The sequence below is a fragment of the Heterocephalus glaber genome, unplaced genomic scaffold, assembly GCF_053883595.1.
Source record: "Heterocephalus glaber isolate CG9 unplaced genomic scaffold, H.glaber_assembly_v1.0 deba00001666, whole genome shotgun sequence".
NCBI lineage: Eukaryota > Metazoa > Chordata > Mammalia > Rodentia > Bathyergidae > Heterocephalus > Heterocephalus glaber.
In genome coordinates, this window is record NW_028258406.1 from 14,641,793 (window position 1) to 14,659,227 (window position 17,435).

At 33.7% G+C, this 17,435-nt stretch overlaps 1 protein-coding gene across 7 annotated transcripts in view; it reads right to left on the minus strand.

Moving 5' to 3' along the window:
- Tsc22d1 (TSC22 domain family member 1) overlaps positions 1-17,435 on the minus strand; it is a 154,972-nt gene that overhangs the window by 112,161 nt on the left and 25,376 nt on the right. The window contains exons 2-4 of one of the 7 annotated variants that reach the window (XR_002394653.2): positions 16,815-16,969; positions 15,495-15,662; positions 13,265-14,600 (exon numbers count right to left, since the gene is read on the minus strand). The exons of 1 other annotated variant lie outside the window; for it this stretch is intronic. Coding sequence is in view for 2 of the 6 variants with exons in the window: in XM_087197322.1 (XP_087053448.1) it covers positions 16,924-16,969 (46 nt within the window). In the remaining 4 variants the exon portion in view is untranslated. Of the gene's footprint in view, positions 1-13,264; positions 16,970-17,435 lie in introns of those variants that run through there. 5 more of the 7 variants (XR_002394654.2, XR_002394652.2, XR_015445862.1 and 2 more) reach the window with 5 other exon arrangements.

A 17,435-nucleotide genomic window follows, 5' to 3' on the forward strand; every position in this document is an offset into this window, starting at 1 on the left:
CACACATGTATAAATACTGAATAGTTTCTCTGGTGTGAGAAACTGAAAGTGTAAATAAGGACTAAAACGTATAATAATGTGAAATAGGAAGAAAAGGGGCAAAGGGAAAGGAAGTGGGAGGGGCATGGGAAAGGAAAGAAGGGAATGGAATTAATATGAGAAAATGGAAAAATAGGAACAAAATCTTTGTAAATAGGGAGGAATGGAGAGTTGAAGGGAGGGCTGGGCAAGGGTGAATAATAACAACCAAGAGAGAGTATGTAAAGGTGCAAATTTCCAATGATGAATGTCATTATATTGTATACCTAAAATGTACCAATGATTAGAACGAATAATCGAAAATGCAAAATAAGAAGAAAATGTCCAAAGGGTAGTGGTAGTGGGAGGGGCAGGGGAAAGGAAAGAAGGGAAAGGAAAAATGGTGAGAAATGGAAAAAATGGAAATAAAGTCTTTGTATATAGGGAAGGGTGGAGAGGGTGAAGGGAGGGCTAGGAATGGAGGAAAAAAGAGAACCAAGATGCATCATGTAAAGGTACAAGTTCCCAAAGAGAAATGTAAATGTGTTGTATACCTAAAATGTACCATTAAAAGAATTTAAGAAAAAATGAAAATAAAATTTAAAAAAAAGAAAGGGATACTTGCAGAAGGCAGACATGTTCAACTACATTAAATTCTGCTAAAAGATCAAACAAGAAAGGGTGGGTAATTGTCTACTGGGTGTGACAACAGAGGGCCCTAATGACTTTAGTAAGAGTAGTCACAGAGATACTGGAAGCAACAGCCAGAATGCAACAGACTGAAGAGTGAACAAAATTTTAGAAATTGTGGTAATGTAAGTAGACAATTTTTAGTAATGAAAAAGCAGAGACTGCAGAAGTTATAGAGAAAGGGTCAAGGTGGTTCTCTCTTCTTAAGATGATATATCAAAGCATAATTAGGTACTCATGGTAATTATCTAGTAGAGATAGAGAAGAGAGAAAATATTAAGGCCACAAAAACTTTGACAAGATATGAGACAAAACCAGATTCTAGAGAATGGAAGAAGCATATTAATATTTCAAGTGCTTGGAAATGTGCATGGAGTTAGTAGGCAAATGCTCAATAAAAATTAAATGAATCAAATTAAATAATGATGATGGTTTAGAAAGCTCCTAAGCTGTACATGATGGTGCCTGTAATCCTAGCACTCAGGAGACAAAAGATCACTGCAAGTTCGAGGTCTGCCGGGGCTACATAGTGAGTTCAAGGGCAACCTGGACTACATAGCAAGACACTGTCTCCAAAAAAAAAAAAAAAAAGTGCAAAAAGAAGCTCCTAATAGATCAACATATTTCTAAGTCTCTTAACACCTTGCACTATTGGTACATGTTTCAACTGGGACTCAAATCAAAGTGAAGGCAAATTCAAACATTTAAAAAACATAATAACTTCCACTTTCCAATTCAACAAGTAAAGTTGTCACTCTTGAGCATGAGAAAAGAAGCTGAAATAGACATCAACAACCTCTATTAGAATCAGAGCACTGATATTACAGGACAAACTACTATCCCCAAAACAGGAGAATCAGGCAGACACAGAAAACAGCTGACTTGAAGCAGAAACCACTACTTTACCCTACACCTAGTACAAAACCTAGAATAACTGATTGCTACAGAGTGAGTTAGATTAGCATGATAGATATAACGTCTGCCAAACAAGGGGACTCCTCCTACACCTTCATGATTTTATATAGAAAAATCTCTTCTTATCGAAAAAAGGAAAACTAACCATGATCCAAAAGTCCCATAGCACCCACCCTGTTCTGCTTAACCAAGGACACCCTGCCCTAAAAGAAAGCTACTTTACCAGAAGTTAACCAACATGGGTTCAATCAAAGCTCCAGTAAACAGGAAGGAAACATTCACCTCCAGGACTCTCTAGCTTTCAAGTCTCACCTAAGAGGAAAGGTGAGAAACAATTGTGAAGGTGAAAGCCCAGGAGCACTAAATTGCTAAAGGAGTAAGACCTAGTCACAGGACTAAAGAATGTCTCCTCACCAACCATTCCTCACCATCAACCAAGGGGCTTCCATATGACAACAGGCAGTTGCACATTAGAGAACACCAAGGCTTAGATTCTTTCTTTCTATCTATCTATCTATCTATCTATCTATCTATCTATCTATCTATCTATCTACCTACCTACCTACCTAATCATCCATCTATCTAGTTATTTGGTTGAGACAGGGTCTCACTATATAGTTCAGGCTGGCCTCGAACTCTTGGTGATCCTCCTGCCTCAACCTCCCAAATGCTAGGATTACAGGTGTGTACCACCATGCCCAGCTTCAGATTCCATTTAAGAAGTTGTTAGGAATAGCCAGAGTAGACAAAAACAAGGACAGGATAGGAAACTTTTCCCTGTAGTACTTTCAGCAAACAGTAAACACAGGCTTACCTTGGGCCAGATTAACATAAAACTTTGACCTTAGCTCTAGTTCATCTTATCTAATTAAATAGAAGGGAAAAAAACTATAAGGCATGCTATGTATGTATAAGGTAAAAAAATGTCTGAAGATATAAAGTAGGTATCAGAATTAGATTCAGGTATGGCATGTACTCTGCAATCATTAGACGATTTTAAAGAACTATATGCTCTAATGGTAAAAAAGGGGCCAGGGATTCAACTCAGTGGCACTGCACCTGTCTCACAAATGCAAGGTCCTGAGCTCAATCCCCAGTAACAAAAAAAAAAAAACTGACTGACTCCTTTCACTTAGCATGATGTTTTCAAAGTTCCTTCCTGTTGCACCATCTAAGGGTAAAAGAGGACAACACGACAGAGCTGATGGGTAATGTAAGCTGATACGTGAAAACTGTAATAAAGAATAAAAATATGCTAGAAAAGAAAAACATGGAAGTGAAAAATGCATTTTAGGATCATCAATAGACTGGAGATGGCCTAAGAAAGATCAATGACCTTAAATATATGTTAGTAGAAATTTTCTAAATTTAAAAGCAAAGGGGAAAAAACAAGGAACGGAATATTCCAAAACTGTCAAACTTTTTAAAAGTTTAGCCTATACATAATGAGAATCCAAAAGAAACAATATTTGAAGAAATACTGGCTGGCAATTTCCCAACATTTATGAGAGACAGCAAACCACAAATGTGAGAAGCTCAGAGAAAGATAAAAAAGCTCAAAGTAAGATAAATATCAAAAATCTACATTTAGGCATGTTGTATTCAAATTGAAAGAAATCAAAGAAAAAGAACCAATCTTGAAAAAAGGCATAAGTGCCACAAGAGGGGAACCTTACCTCCAGAGGAACAAGGAAAGATAAGAGTCACATCAGGTAGTTCTTCAGGAGCCATACAAGCAAGTTGACTGCAGTGAAATAGTGAAAGTATTAAAAGAAAAAAACTAAAAACTACCAACCTATAGAACCTACAATTCTGGGTCCAGCAAAATTATCCCTGAAAAGTAAGAGAAATAAAACAACTTTCTCAGGAAAAAAAGAAAAACAAAGGGAGGGAGGGAGGAAGAGAGACAGAGAGAGACAGAGAGAGAAAGAGAGAGAGAAAGAGACAGAGAGGAAGGAAGGAAGAAAGGAAGGAAGGGAAAGAGAGAAAGAAAGAAAAGAAAGAAAGAGAAAGAAAGAAAAACAAAGAAAGAGAAAGAAAGAGAGAAAGAGAGAAAGAAAGAAAGAAAGAAAGAAAGAAAGAAAGAAAGAAAGAAAGAAAGAAAGAAAGAAAAAGAAAGAAAGAAAGAAGGAAAGATAGGTAGATTTGTCACTAATAGACTTGCCTTAAAATGTTGCAAGTTCGGAGAGAAGGAAAATTATATAGGTCTTAGATCTTCACAAAGGGAGCAAGAGATGGTAAAATGAAATTTTATCTTGAAAACTTTTAATTGATCTAACACATAAGTCTTTTAAAATACTGACAACAATAATATGAACAACTATAGCTCATGAAAAAGTGAAATGAAGAAGACCAATGTTAAGGAATGAGGGAGAAACTGAGTAGGCTCTGTTGCAAAGGAACTGCACTACCTGTTAAACAGGATAGTGTTAATTAGAAAGTAGATTAGTCATAAATGTCTACTGCAACCTAGGGCAAAAACAAATTTTAAGTTACAAGAGAAAGATAAAATAGAATTCTACAAAATGCTCAATACCAAAGAAGGCAAAAAGGCAAAATATAAAAAACACAAGGCCAAAGACAAGTTACAAATATGTCAGACAAGATAGATACTATCCAACTATATCAACAATCACTTTAAATGTGAAATTTAAATATTTCAACTAAAAATTATCAGGGAGATCAAAATATAATATATCCAAGTATATGTTGTCTATAAAAAAATCTTTAAATGATCAAGATGTGATATGTGTATGTACCCAAGATGAATTATTATGAATCCCAAATATATACTGATAATAAATTCACTTTTATGGGGGGGGGGCAATGTCTCACTATGTAGTGCAGGTTGGCCTTGAACTCATTACATAGGCCCAGGCTGGCCTTGAACTCTTGGCGATCCTCCTGCTTCAGCCTCCTGAGTGCTAGGATTACAAGTGTATGCCTCTATACCCAGCTAAGAAACCAATTTTAAATACAAAAACACATACAGATAAAAAGTACAGAAACAGAGACAGATATACCATGCCAATACTAATCAAAAGAAAGCAAGAGTAGTTATATTCAATTCAGACAAAGATGTTAGAACAAGGAAAATTACCCGAGATAGAGGGCTATTAAGTAATGCTAAAAAGGCCAAATATCCAAGAAGATATAACTGTCTTTAATATGTGCCTAGCAAAAGCTGATAAAAATATAAGAAAAAATAGACAAATCCACTATTATAGTTAAAGACTTAAATATCCACCTCCTGCTAATTGACAAATCCAGCAGGTAGAAAATCAACCAGGACACAATTGAACTTAACAGCATAATCAATCAACAGGATCTAATTGACGTCTATAGACTATTTCATCCAGCAACATTAAAATACATATTCTTCTCAAGCTCACATGGAACATTCACCAAGTCAGACCATAGACCGGGCAATAAAAACACCTAATAACAAATGTGGAAGAATATAAATTATGTTTTCAGTCCACAAATGAAACTATACAGCAGTAGTAACGCATGCCAAATATTTAGATAGCTAAAGACTCCAAATTCTTGGAAATCCAACATTACTAAATGTTTCTAGGGTCAAAGAAGTAGTTTTAAGAGAAATTTTAAAATATTTCAATGAAAATGCAAAAGAAAATATAACATCAAAATTGGGGAATGTGACAAAAACAGTGCTTACAGGGTAATTTAGAGCATTGAATGCATTTATCAGAAAAGAAAAAAGGCTCAAAATTAATAATCTAAACTTCTACCTTAGGAAAACTAGAGACAGAAGAGCAATACAAACCTGAAGAAAAAAATATTAAACCAGAAACTAATGAAACTGAAAATAAAAAAACAGAGACATCAACAAAACCAAAATCTACTTCTTGAGCAATAAAACTGACAAACATCTAGTCAGGTAACCAAGCAGAAGCAGCCACAAAAAACTAACAACACAGTTGAAAGAGTAGTCATTACTACTGATTCTACAGGTATTAAAAGGATTGAAGTATCCTCACAAACTTTATAGCTTAGATGAAATGAATTCCTTGAATGATACAATCTACCAAAACTCACTCAAAAATAAATAGGATTGTATCTTTTGCACAAATTGAGTACATAATTAGTAATTTTTCTAAACAGAAAGCATGAGGCTCTGATGGCTATAGTTATGAATTCAACCAAATATTTCATGAAATGGTACCAGCGTTCTAAAATCTCTTGATGATCCTAACTTTTATTATGAGGCCAGTTACACTAATTTCTAATTCAGATATAGATAATAAAGGAAAATTGTGGACCAGTGTCTCTCATGAACACTGATTCAAAAATCCTTGACAAAATATTCACAAAAGCAAGGCAGCCAACGTTTAAAAATTACAGCCCATGACCAAATGAGATTCGTTCCATTTATGTAAGGTTAGTTCAGAAATCAATTAATACAATCCAGTGAATGGGCCACAGAAGAAAAATCATATTCAACATCTATTCATAAGTAAAAACACTGAGAAAATGGGAAGGGATATCTTCAAAAAACCTACAGCTAACATCAAATCTACCAGTGAGAAATTTGATGCCTACTCCCCCTTAATACTGAGAAAGGACAAAAATAATCTCCACTCACTACTCCTATTCAACATGACATAAGCCCCAGCTAGTGCTATAGTAAAGGAAATGAAAACGCCTATAACTGAGAAGGAAGAAGTGAGTGCATTTGTTCACAGATGATATAACTATGTATGTTGAAAATCCCTAGGAATCAAAGACCAAAAAAAACCCCCAAAAAACTCCGTGCAAGATTGCAAAGACAACACTCACATACAAGTCTACTGCTTTCCTATACACCAGCACTGAACAACTGAATAAAAGACTAAAACTTAAGATGTCAGTTCTTCCCAAACTGACCTGTTTGTTTTTGGTACTGGGGATTGAACTCAGGACCTTGGGCTTGCGAGGCAAGTGGCAGAACCACTGAGCTAAATCCCCAGCCCCTCAAACTAACCTTTAGATTCAAGGCAATCCTAATAAAAAATTTCAGCATTTGTTTTTTGGGATATAGGCAAACAGATTTGAATATGTACCTGCAAAAAGCAAAAGATCTAAAACAACCAGCATAATACTGACAAACAAAATCAGAGACTGATACTACCACAACTTTGTAAGACTTAATAAAAAGCTTCAGTATTCAGAACAGTAAGATAATGGCATAAAAAAACTGCCAATGGAATTAGATGCAGCACCCTAAAATACACAGAAATACAGTCAATTATCTTTGAAAATGAAAAAGGGTAATTCAGTGAAGAACAGTTTTTCAACAAATGGTGCTGCACCAACAGGACATCATGCCCCTCCACATATACCCTCAAAATCAATGTAAATATCTTATACCTTTCACAAAAATAAGCTCAATGTAGGTCATAGACCTAAATATAAAACACGAAAGTGTAATCAAATATAGAAAGATAAGGCACAAGGTCCTGAGTTCGATGCCCATACCAAAAAAAAGAAAAATAGAAAGTAGGGAGGAAGGGGGGGAAAGAAAGGAAAGGATGAAAGAAATAAAAAAATATGAAAAACAACACAAGAGAAAAATCTAGGTAACCCTGAGTTTGGCAAGGAGTTTCCAGAAATATTATCAAATCTAACTCATTAATGAAAATAATTTAAGATGGACCTCATTAAAATTATATCTCCTCTGCAGAACACACTGTTAAGAGAATGAAAACACAAGCTACACAACGGGGGAAAATCTTTTTTCTAAACACATTATCTTTAAAAATAACTGGTATCTAAAATATAACAAGACCTCTTAAAACACAACAGCAAGAACATGTTTTTAAAAGAGTGAGCATAAAATCTAAGAAGATGCCTTACCAAAGATGATGATAGAGATGGAAAGTAAGTATGTGAAAGATACTCAACATCACAGATCATTAGGGAACTATGAATTAAAATAAAATACCACTACATTCTTATTAGAGTAGCCAAAATCAAACCCTGACATATGATGAGAAAGTGGAGCAATAGAACTCATGTCCATTGCTGGTGGGATGTAAAATTGAACACTTTGGAAAAATTTAGGAGTCTGCACTACAGAACTAGGCATAGGCTGGGTCATAAGCATGATCCCGCAATAGCATGATTAAGAGAACACAGAGTTATTGAACTGTATAATACTGTAATGGAGAATTTATGGCATTACTTGGCAAACTCCATAAACTGTATGACAGAGAGCAAATCCTAATATAAAACATAGACGTTAGTTAATAATGTTATCAATATTGGTTCATCACCTTAACAAATGTTCCATGATAAATACATGATGGTTAACAGAGAAAACTATGGGAGAGAAGAGGTACATGGGCACTCCCTATCCTTCATCAATCTTTCTATAAACTTAAAATTGCTCATTAAAAAGCTCATTAATGCATAGCAAACAGAGTAACTTTTATTTATTTTAGATAGCAAGGTTCTATGTGAAACTTTCCTGAGAATATGCATTCTGTCAGCAAAGATATTTGACAATCAATGGTGTAATAGAATTCTTCAGATTTAGATTACAGACCTACTTTCAAATGTCATCTTTACCGCCTACTGATCACATGCTCTTGGGCAGGTTCTGTAACCTTTTGAGTATCTTTACATGTAAAATGAAAAATTACCTTTCTCACAGATAACTAAATTAGATGAATAAGTTAGATAAATATGTAAAACACCAAGCAAATGTGCACACAGCAGGCATGTAAATGTTTCTTTTCCCCAAAATTCTAATTCAATTATGAAATAGCCCTCCATAGCGATGGATTCTGAATCCACAATTCACCAACTTCCGATAGAAAATGCTGAGAAAATAACTGTACTGTAACACTTATGTAACTTTCTTGTCATTAAAAATAATACAGTACTGAAACTATTTACACAGAACTTACACTGATATTGTAAGGAATCTAGAGATGATATGAAGTAAATCCGAGGATGTGGGCAGGACATATGCATTCTGACTCCTTTTATAGAAAGAACTTAAGCATCTGTGGATTTGGTGTGCATGGAGATTCTGGATCCAATCCCTTGATACAAGGGATAATTGCACACTCTATGTCAACCAGTATTTCCATGCAGGGGCATTAGTACTCTCGACCACTAAACACCTCTTATCTTCCTGGAGGCAATTTAAGACTGGGAGGGTGGGGGGTGTGCTGAACATTTTAACAATTTAAGAAAAATGATTACACTGAAACAATGGTGCTATGGTTGAGTGTCTGTACTACATTTCAAGAAGCAACACAAATTATCATTTGCACTAGAATCTGGGCCACACTCTCAGATATCCAAGGCTACTTCTTCACTCTTTTGGTGTTTGGTATTATTTTCCAAATTTTTCCACTGAACCACTGTCTTTCATTTCTAATTTTGTTACTAAATACAAGTTGAAATTCTTCTCAATGCCAGTAACAAAGATAGTTTGGCTCCAACACACCTAGTTGTCCTTAAATTTTCTAGGATAGCCTGAAAACTAGCATTTCATATTATACATATACTTACTACATTATCATACATATTATTTAGTATACTTTACAAGTATTTAAATCAGAATTAAATAAGCAAAGCAAAAATACCTTAATAGATTATACGTTTCTATCTACAATTTCCCAAGGTCTTAGTTATTACCTTGAGTCAGCTTTACTCTTACTAAGTTATGCACATTATAGCCTTTCCATAGGCTACTACACTGAGTTTTACAAACAAAATATTGTGTAATCACTACATAATTTCTCTGCCTGAATAATATCAACACGCATAAGACTAGGCACACTACTTAGGTATAAATACCTAAGGGCAGAGTGGCATGAGGAGTCCATGGACAAACATATTAGTCATATGTTCTAACAGTCCAAGCAGAGCACCTCTGTTCTGTTCAGAATCACACAGTAAGAGCCGGGCATGGTGGCACACACCTGTAATCCCAGCACTCAGTTGACTTAGGCAGGAGGACTGCTTCAAGTTCATGCCCAATCTGTTATACAGGTAGTTCAAGGTCAGCCTGAACTATATAAGCAAGACCCTACCTCAAAAACAAAAACACTAAGAAAAACAATGAGAAACTCAAGTATGTTCAGGGAAGATCTACAAAAGTTTTAAACCAAGTTTCATGAGTAAGAGATAGGAACATGGGAATGCTTTATCTGTGGGAGGAAAAAAACCTAAGCTTGGAATTGATGGGTAATTAAGTTATTTGAATACTATCATATCTGAAAAAAATCAGATACGCTCTGTCATCCAAAACTAGGTATAACAAGAGAAAGTAGTAGGGCCGGGGATTTAGCTCAGTGGTTTCGCCGCCTGCTGCGCAAGCGCAAGGACTGGAGTCCGATCCCCGGTTCCAAAAAAAAAAAAAAAAAAAAAAAAGTAAAATTGGGCCAGAGATTTGGCTTAGTGCTTCTGCCACTTGCCTCGCAAGCGCAAAGACCCGAGTTCGATCCCTGGTACCAAAAAATATATATATATCAAACAAGAGAAAGTAGTAAAGTGGCAACTATTTCTGAACCAACAGTCAAAAGACTTGAGTCTTATAGACAATTTATTAATCAATAATGTAAAATTAGAAATGGTGTGATGTTTCTAAGTATCAATTATCTACTACATAAAAATAAGGGTACCAAAATGGATAATTTCTAAGGTAATTTCAATTTAAAAAGGCGTAGGGGCTAATTCTGGATTAACTTCGTCCCATTAGACCATCCTGAATATGGAACCACGTAGCTCATAGATGGTGAGCTGTATCACTAATCCACACCAACATTATTATCCTGTTTTACATAAAGGGAAAAACTGAATAAAGAGCGAATTCCTTTAAGAGCGAGCCAAATGTCCACAAGCTGGAGCTCTTTTTAAAAAGAATTCATACACGTGTAAGATTGTGTTTTCTGTTACCATACATTGAATAAATTAATACTAGAATTTTAATACTAGGGAAAAAATCCTAGTATTTTCCTATTTCATCCATATTCAATGCTGTAATTTCCTTTATTTTTAGATATACTCAGAATTATACTAATACTCTTTGAACCTACCTATTATTCCTTAGAGAACAGTAAGTACATTTAATTTCAATGATATATACTAGACAATAATATTATTTCTTAGTGTTAGGAATGAAAGACTCCCAAGTTAGTGTAGGTGACTACTATAAAATTCCTTAAACTAGTTTCTCATATAAAATAAAAATTAGTCAAGAAATTATTTTCTAAGTCCCAGATATCATTTAATAAAAACAGGTATACACAGCCAAAATGAATCCAGGCAATAATCTTATAAAATATATACTCAGCTTTTCATGCAAAGTACAATATTTTAGTGCTCACTAAATTAAATATAGATCATAAACTCTTTAAGAAAGCCAAGGCAGAAGATGCCTTGTAATACTGAAGGCTATGTACATACAAAACATACAATGCCTATAAATGTTTCTAAATGCACTCCAAACTCAGGCAAAAACATATTTGTGGTTTGTCTGTGTCTATTCTCTAAAAGTTTTTCAAAAATTATTTTTATAATTCTACATCTATCTAAAAATACAAGCTTGTTTTCATTTACTTTGTCATCAGACATTATGTTGAACATACTTTGAACACTTTTCTACCTATGCCATACCTTACCTCTTGAGCAGAGATCCCTTGATCATAATTTCTGAAAATTCCGATGCATACTTCAAAGTTCCCTAACATTTTTTCCTTAGGTGTGTATACTAGTGAAATTTTTAAAAACTCCAGAGCAGCTAGGTACTTATTTTTGAAACATAAATTGTTCAGGTTTTAGGACTATGTTAATATGAAATCTTTTTAACAGAAAACCAAAAAAACAAAAAATAAAAATAAAAGAATTGCTTAGAACATCTAAGCACTGACTTCTCAACTGTTTCAGTATAACAAAGGAAAATAAGACTTGTCCACATATTTAAGCTATCAGGTCAGTACTTTGCAGTTACCTTGCTTGTGACTTTTTAAAGCAGAAGCTACCAAAAGGCAGGAGGGGGCTTTTGTTTTCACACTAATAACAATCCAAACAGATTGTTATACTGTAATCTAATCAATAATGGTTAAGCCATAAGCTTATGTTCTTAAATCTTGAAGATACAATTGTAAGCCAAGTTCAACATTCTGCAATATTTTTATTTTGAAGGCTATTGTTGGTGTAGGAAAGAGTTCATGTAAGAAATATTCCTTATTTAAAACTCACTTCACCATTACTGTTGCAATACTTTTGAAGGTTCTGAAGAAGCATATTTTTCACCCCCAACCCTATCCTTTTGTATATACACAGGAAAGGCTTATAAATTTTTTGTATTCACATAAAATACAGTCTCCTACTGAAGTGCATTATCTGTAAATCTTTTAATAGCTTCAACTCCAAATATAAAATCTTGTCCACAGACTCTTTAACTCATCTTTTATAAACTTACCAGATTAATTGTCAAAACTTTTGAGTATGCTTTCCCTGTTCTCCATTACAGTAGCTATCCGAAATCATAATTTTCTTTTATAATTGTCTTTTCTTAGACTACAGTTTAAGAACCAAACTATTTCATTTTAATCCATAGATTGTCATTAATTCAATTTTTATTCTTTGTGTAGGACTCCATCTTAATATTTACTTTAAATTTTTGAAGCCCAATTCTTGTATAACTTTTCTTCAATTCCAAAAAGAAATCTTCTTGCTTCTATCAAAAAAGGGTAAATTGTTCCAGTGGCTTTAATTAGGTAAGTTTAAGCAATCATATTGATAAAAATCATTAAAATCAAATTTTACTCTTTTCCATGCTGTCTTCATAAGGTCGAAGCAAGAGACTCTGAAGTCAAAATTACCCCTTTTACAGTTATTTGTTCCAGCAGAACATTAATATATAAAACACTTTTCTCTTGGCAACAAAACTTTAGAATTGAGTAGTTCTCCAATCAGCATTATTTCCAAATGTTCTTGCTTTGAATAGAGAGACCGCATGCTATTTTGTAAGGGGTTATATTTTGATCACTCTAGCCTCAAAATATTTGACCAAATTACTACTGATACTTACAGTATCAACTCAATTAAGTTAATTATTAAAGTTTTTTTTAACTAAAAACAGAATAGTATATTCAGAAACACTTTGAAGAAAGACACATAAAATTAAAATACATTTAAATATTGTTGCAGTTTTCACTTGCTACTCCTGAAACAGAAATAAGTCATTTATCAGTAAGTACATTTTTAATGGAGAAAATATTTATTAGTTTTCAAATGATCACATAATACAAATATTACACAATTAGTCATTCTAGAAAAATTAGCTTATATTAATATTCATAAAATAAACACTGAAAAATATAGGGCTGTATATTGTGACAAAATTATTTTTAAAAATCTGAAAGGAAAATGCATCAAAATAAAAGTTTAAACAAATCAGTTCACATTAATATACAAAAAGTTTCACTTTTAAATAGTTTGCAGTGGCATGAGGTAAAGAGAAATGCACTTACATTTCTTTTGCACACTTTAACGAACAGAGCTAAAATTTAATTAAGAAACTAAATCACCTTCATCTTCAAAGCTAAATCAAAAAGCTAATAACGTTACAGGCCATAAAATGGTTTGTACTGAACCACAGTTCAAAAATTCAACTAGCTAAATTTCTAAGCAAATTTCACTTTCAATTCTCTGAGTTCCTTCTAAAATCTTAGGTAGTTTTTTTTTTTTTTTTTAGTACACATGTGTTTGCAAACTGTATTAACAAAAACAAGTCAAATAAAGTTATCATCATTAATGAAAATTCAGAGCTCTCTGGGGAAATTTTAATTCCAACTGATCTTTTAAACTTAGTTTTAAGTACAATATTTACAAAAATTTATCTATAATCAATGAGAAAAAAAACACTTCTCATCATAAGCCAAGGAAAGCTAAAGGCCAGGTTATATTTAAGCAAATGTGGCTTCTAAAATGTTTGGCATTTCTAAAACACTTTAGCTTTTCCATATTAGAAACTCTAGAATTTCTCTTAAAATTTGTACAAAATATCACAAAATGACAGCACCTAATGATTTTTTTAAAATTTCTTTAATAGCTTTGGACTGACCAATTAATAGATACCAAATAAAGAAACAAACATTCTGATAACTGCTTTTTATCATTAATTGAAAGTTTGGATAAAACTAGCTTGCAACACTTACTCAAAGACAGGCCTATTCTAATACTACAAATTGCCTTTGCCCTGTAAATTACTATTCTGTGTTAGTATCACTTAAACTTTAGTATGCTTTCTGTGCAGAACAATACCTCAAGTTTAACAGGTATTTATTCATGTAGAAGACAGATAAAATTACTTAATTTCAAAGATGTCTCTTCTACTTCTACCCTACAGTCTTTGTTGATTCTGATTATAGTAAGGTTCAAGAGCAGCAAAAGATAAAGGAGTGTATCTTAATATTAAAAGTCTTAAATAACTTTAAAAATCACCCTTTATTCACTAGCTCCTTTCAGCATCAGGTAACCAAAAAAAGAAAAAAGAAAAAAAACCATTAATAATTTTTTGGATTTCCTATAGTACTTTTCCAAAAAAAAGTTTACCTACTACTTTATTAAGGTGATTTTCAGTCCCAGAAATCTTTTAAGTGAAACAGATACAGAGAGCTGCTTTAAAAGAAAGGAGTCTCTCAAGCTTCCTCTATTTCAGTCTTCTGAATAGAAAGGAATGTTTTCATGGCCATGAAATTCCAATCTGAAAAGATTATTTCATTATTTGAGCCTTTCCATTTTCAGACCAAGAGTAAATCTTAAAAGTTTATAAATAACAAGATCAGGTGGCTGGCTCATCCTTGTGTCTTCTATACATATTGCATGGATCCATTCACCACTGCCTTCCAAACTGCAGATGCTGGCATGTGTGACAGATATCATCCATGAAGGCTCTGCTAGAAGAATTCCTTTTGCTGAAGAAGTATGATGTTTTACCAGTTGAAAGAAATCTGGGCAATTAGAGAACAATTAAACCGGTCTCCCATTATCAAGACACCTGGAGTCACAGAAGGAATCCACCAAGGAAAAATGAAAACTTGCCAAAGGCACCAAAGTTCACATCCTACCCATTGTAGATGATAAGAACTTCCTGGAATCAAATCCTACCCTTGGCATCAAAGAAACTAAGAGAAAACTATCTTAATGCCATGGGAAAAATCCAGCAAAGGGCTATTTTGCCACAAATAATACTATTCCTAGGACTAGAAAACTTCTTTTGAGTATATTAAACATAGCTTTCAAGGATATTATATCCTGAAACTTATACTCATTTATATTGATTTTATTAAAGAATGAAGCCTAGATTTGACAGTAAAACCATAACAATACTACTATCATTGTATCTTCTAGAACATCTAGTATGAAAGCCTAATATTTGAGGTAGGAAAAAGACCAAAAAGTTCTCACTAATAGGGTAGGGTAACACCTGGACATCTACTATATAAATTAAAGAGATTTTAGATGTCCATCTTGGCAAAGATGAAATACAAAAACTTTTAAATTATGAGAATGTATGAGAGCACTTAGAAGTCCACTATTACCATAAAGGCCAAATGGATAAATACTCCCTTTTAAAATTTCTGTGGACTACACACATATCCACCAAATCATGTGCCCCAAATCATCCTTTAGTTATCTGGAGAGAAAATTAAATAAAATTTATGGGATTTTTGTTTGTTTTGTTTTTGAATGGGCACTAGTTAGCACTCTCAAAAAAACAAAAGAGATTGTGGCCCCACCTGGTTCTTACATGAACCCACGGAGTTTACCAATAGAATAAAATGGGTAATGGAAGGACACTCCAACCTAAAAATAAACCCAAGTAAATAATGGAAAGCACCCACTTGTTTATTATCCTTTCCCTCTCTCTCCAGAAGCTGGATATTCTGTCTCCAAGGGTTCAGTGGAGAAAGTGGACCCCTGACGTCAAAAGCTCTCCGTGGTCTTGGCTGTATCTGTGGTTCTAGGATCACTCCTTGCACCTCTGGTAGGAGAGAAGCACTGAAATAGAGCTGAATATAGATTTAAGAAAAAATTCTTATTAAGAAATTACATTCTCTGGTCATTTGAGTTTGTAATGGCTTATCCTCAGGACAAAAAGGAGCTATCTTTGGACATACTTTACCACCTTCTTAATTTGAATTTTATAAGTCTGTCACAAATGATTAATTCCTCAGTAACTATTAAGAAGAGACCTGTATCTAAGCCATAACACACTCTGTGACAAACCACACAACTTCAAGTGGAAGACCAAAGCCAAAAAAAAAAAAAAATTATGAGTTATGACTAGTTGTCTTAAAATGACAGGGAAAAGGCACTCAACCTCAGATATATCAAAGGAGTCCCAGTTAATTCTTCTGCCAAAGACAAGAAGATGGATTGAAAAAGTAGAAACAGAATAATCAAGCATATTAACAGGGATACCACTAAACTTTTGGAATGCCTCAGAAGCTGAATTTGTTATCAGTTTTCAAGGGTTCAGTAATTTACAGAATTAAACATACTACAGGCCAATATTATAGCAATACAAGGCTAAACCCAAGTTTTATCAAAGCAATGACTACTGTCACTGAAAAAGGTCTATTCTTCAAGCATTTATCTTTACAACTGGGAGGGCAGAATAGTAGATACAGGTAATATAGATTCAAAATCTTTTTAAAATGCTGATCATTTTTTTCTGGGTCAAGATGGACTAGAAATAATCAATAATGGCTACAATGTAGAAATTAAAGCTGTAAGATATACCCAAATAATAGATGATGGTAAAGACAGGAAAATAGTTAGCTTTATTATAGGAAAAGGTAAACAGAGAGAAAGAAGTTCAAAGCATATAGCATCAAGGAAAAGCTGAAAGGAGAATAAGATAAGCAGATATGTATTTAAAGTTAAAGGGACTGCTGGATAAATCTTAAATGCTGCCTCTGGAAAAAGGATCAATTATTCTTTGTGGTCCAGAGTGATATACCTCCATTAAATTTCAGATCTTATTCTAAATATAAAGGTGCTGCATACCCCTGCTCTATGGAGTAAGTCAGTCACAGTGGAACAGGTAAATCCCCTATGTCTTATTTCTGGGACATGTTATATTTTGTGATAAATTAAGAAAAAAATACTACCACATAATCTCCCATTCACACCAACTGGTTATCACAAGGTTTCCTTACCTGTAGTGGAACGAGGATTGTGCTCTTGTTCTCTATCAACCAACCAACAAAGGTTATAGTCTCAGCACTAAGTAAGTAGCAACCAACCAAAGTTAGTGTTTTAATGCTTTCACTTCCTCCTGGCTCTGGCAGTCAGTTTGGAAATATATCCAAAGCTGAAAAGGAACGGTTAATTCCATTACCTGACAACATTTACACTAAACTTTTTAAAAGCCTAAAGATGAAAAGAATGAGCTAACCGTTCTGCTTAGAAACATTTCCAACTCTGTACAAACAAGAACTGAAAACAGTTTGGCCCAAGAAAAGAAAATCTTTGAATTTAAATTATCAAATCTGTAATTTCCAAAAATTAAAAGAAATAAAAAAGGAATCTAAGAAGGTATAACTGCCTTCTAGGCAAGAAGTATCAAATAAGCACCTATGAAAGTACTTCATGAGTTTAAGTGGCAGCTCTTTTTTCATTTAAACTTTCCAACACATTTAAAGTTCTAAAAAGCCTTTCATTTTGAAGAGACTGAATTTTTATATCAGCAGGTTTAAAAAGTATTTTAGAGTTTTATCTATCACACTGAGGAGACAGATGAGGGATGACAAGAGGAAAAAGCAAAAATTAGAAAAAAA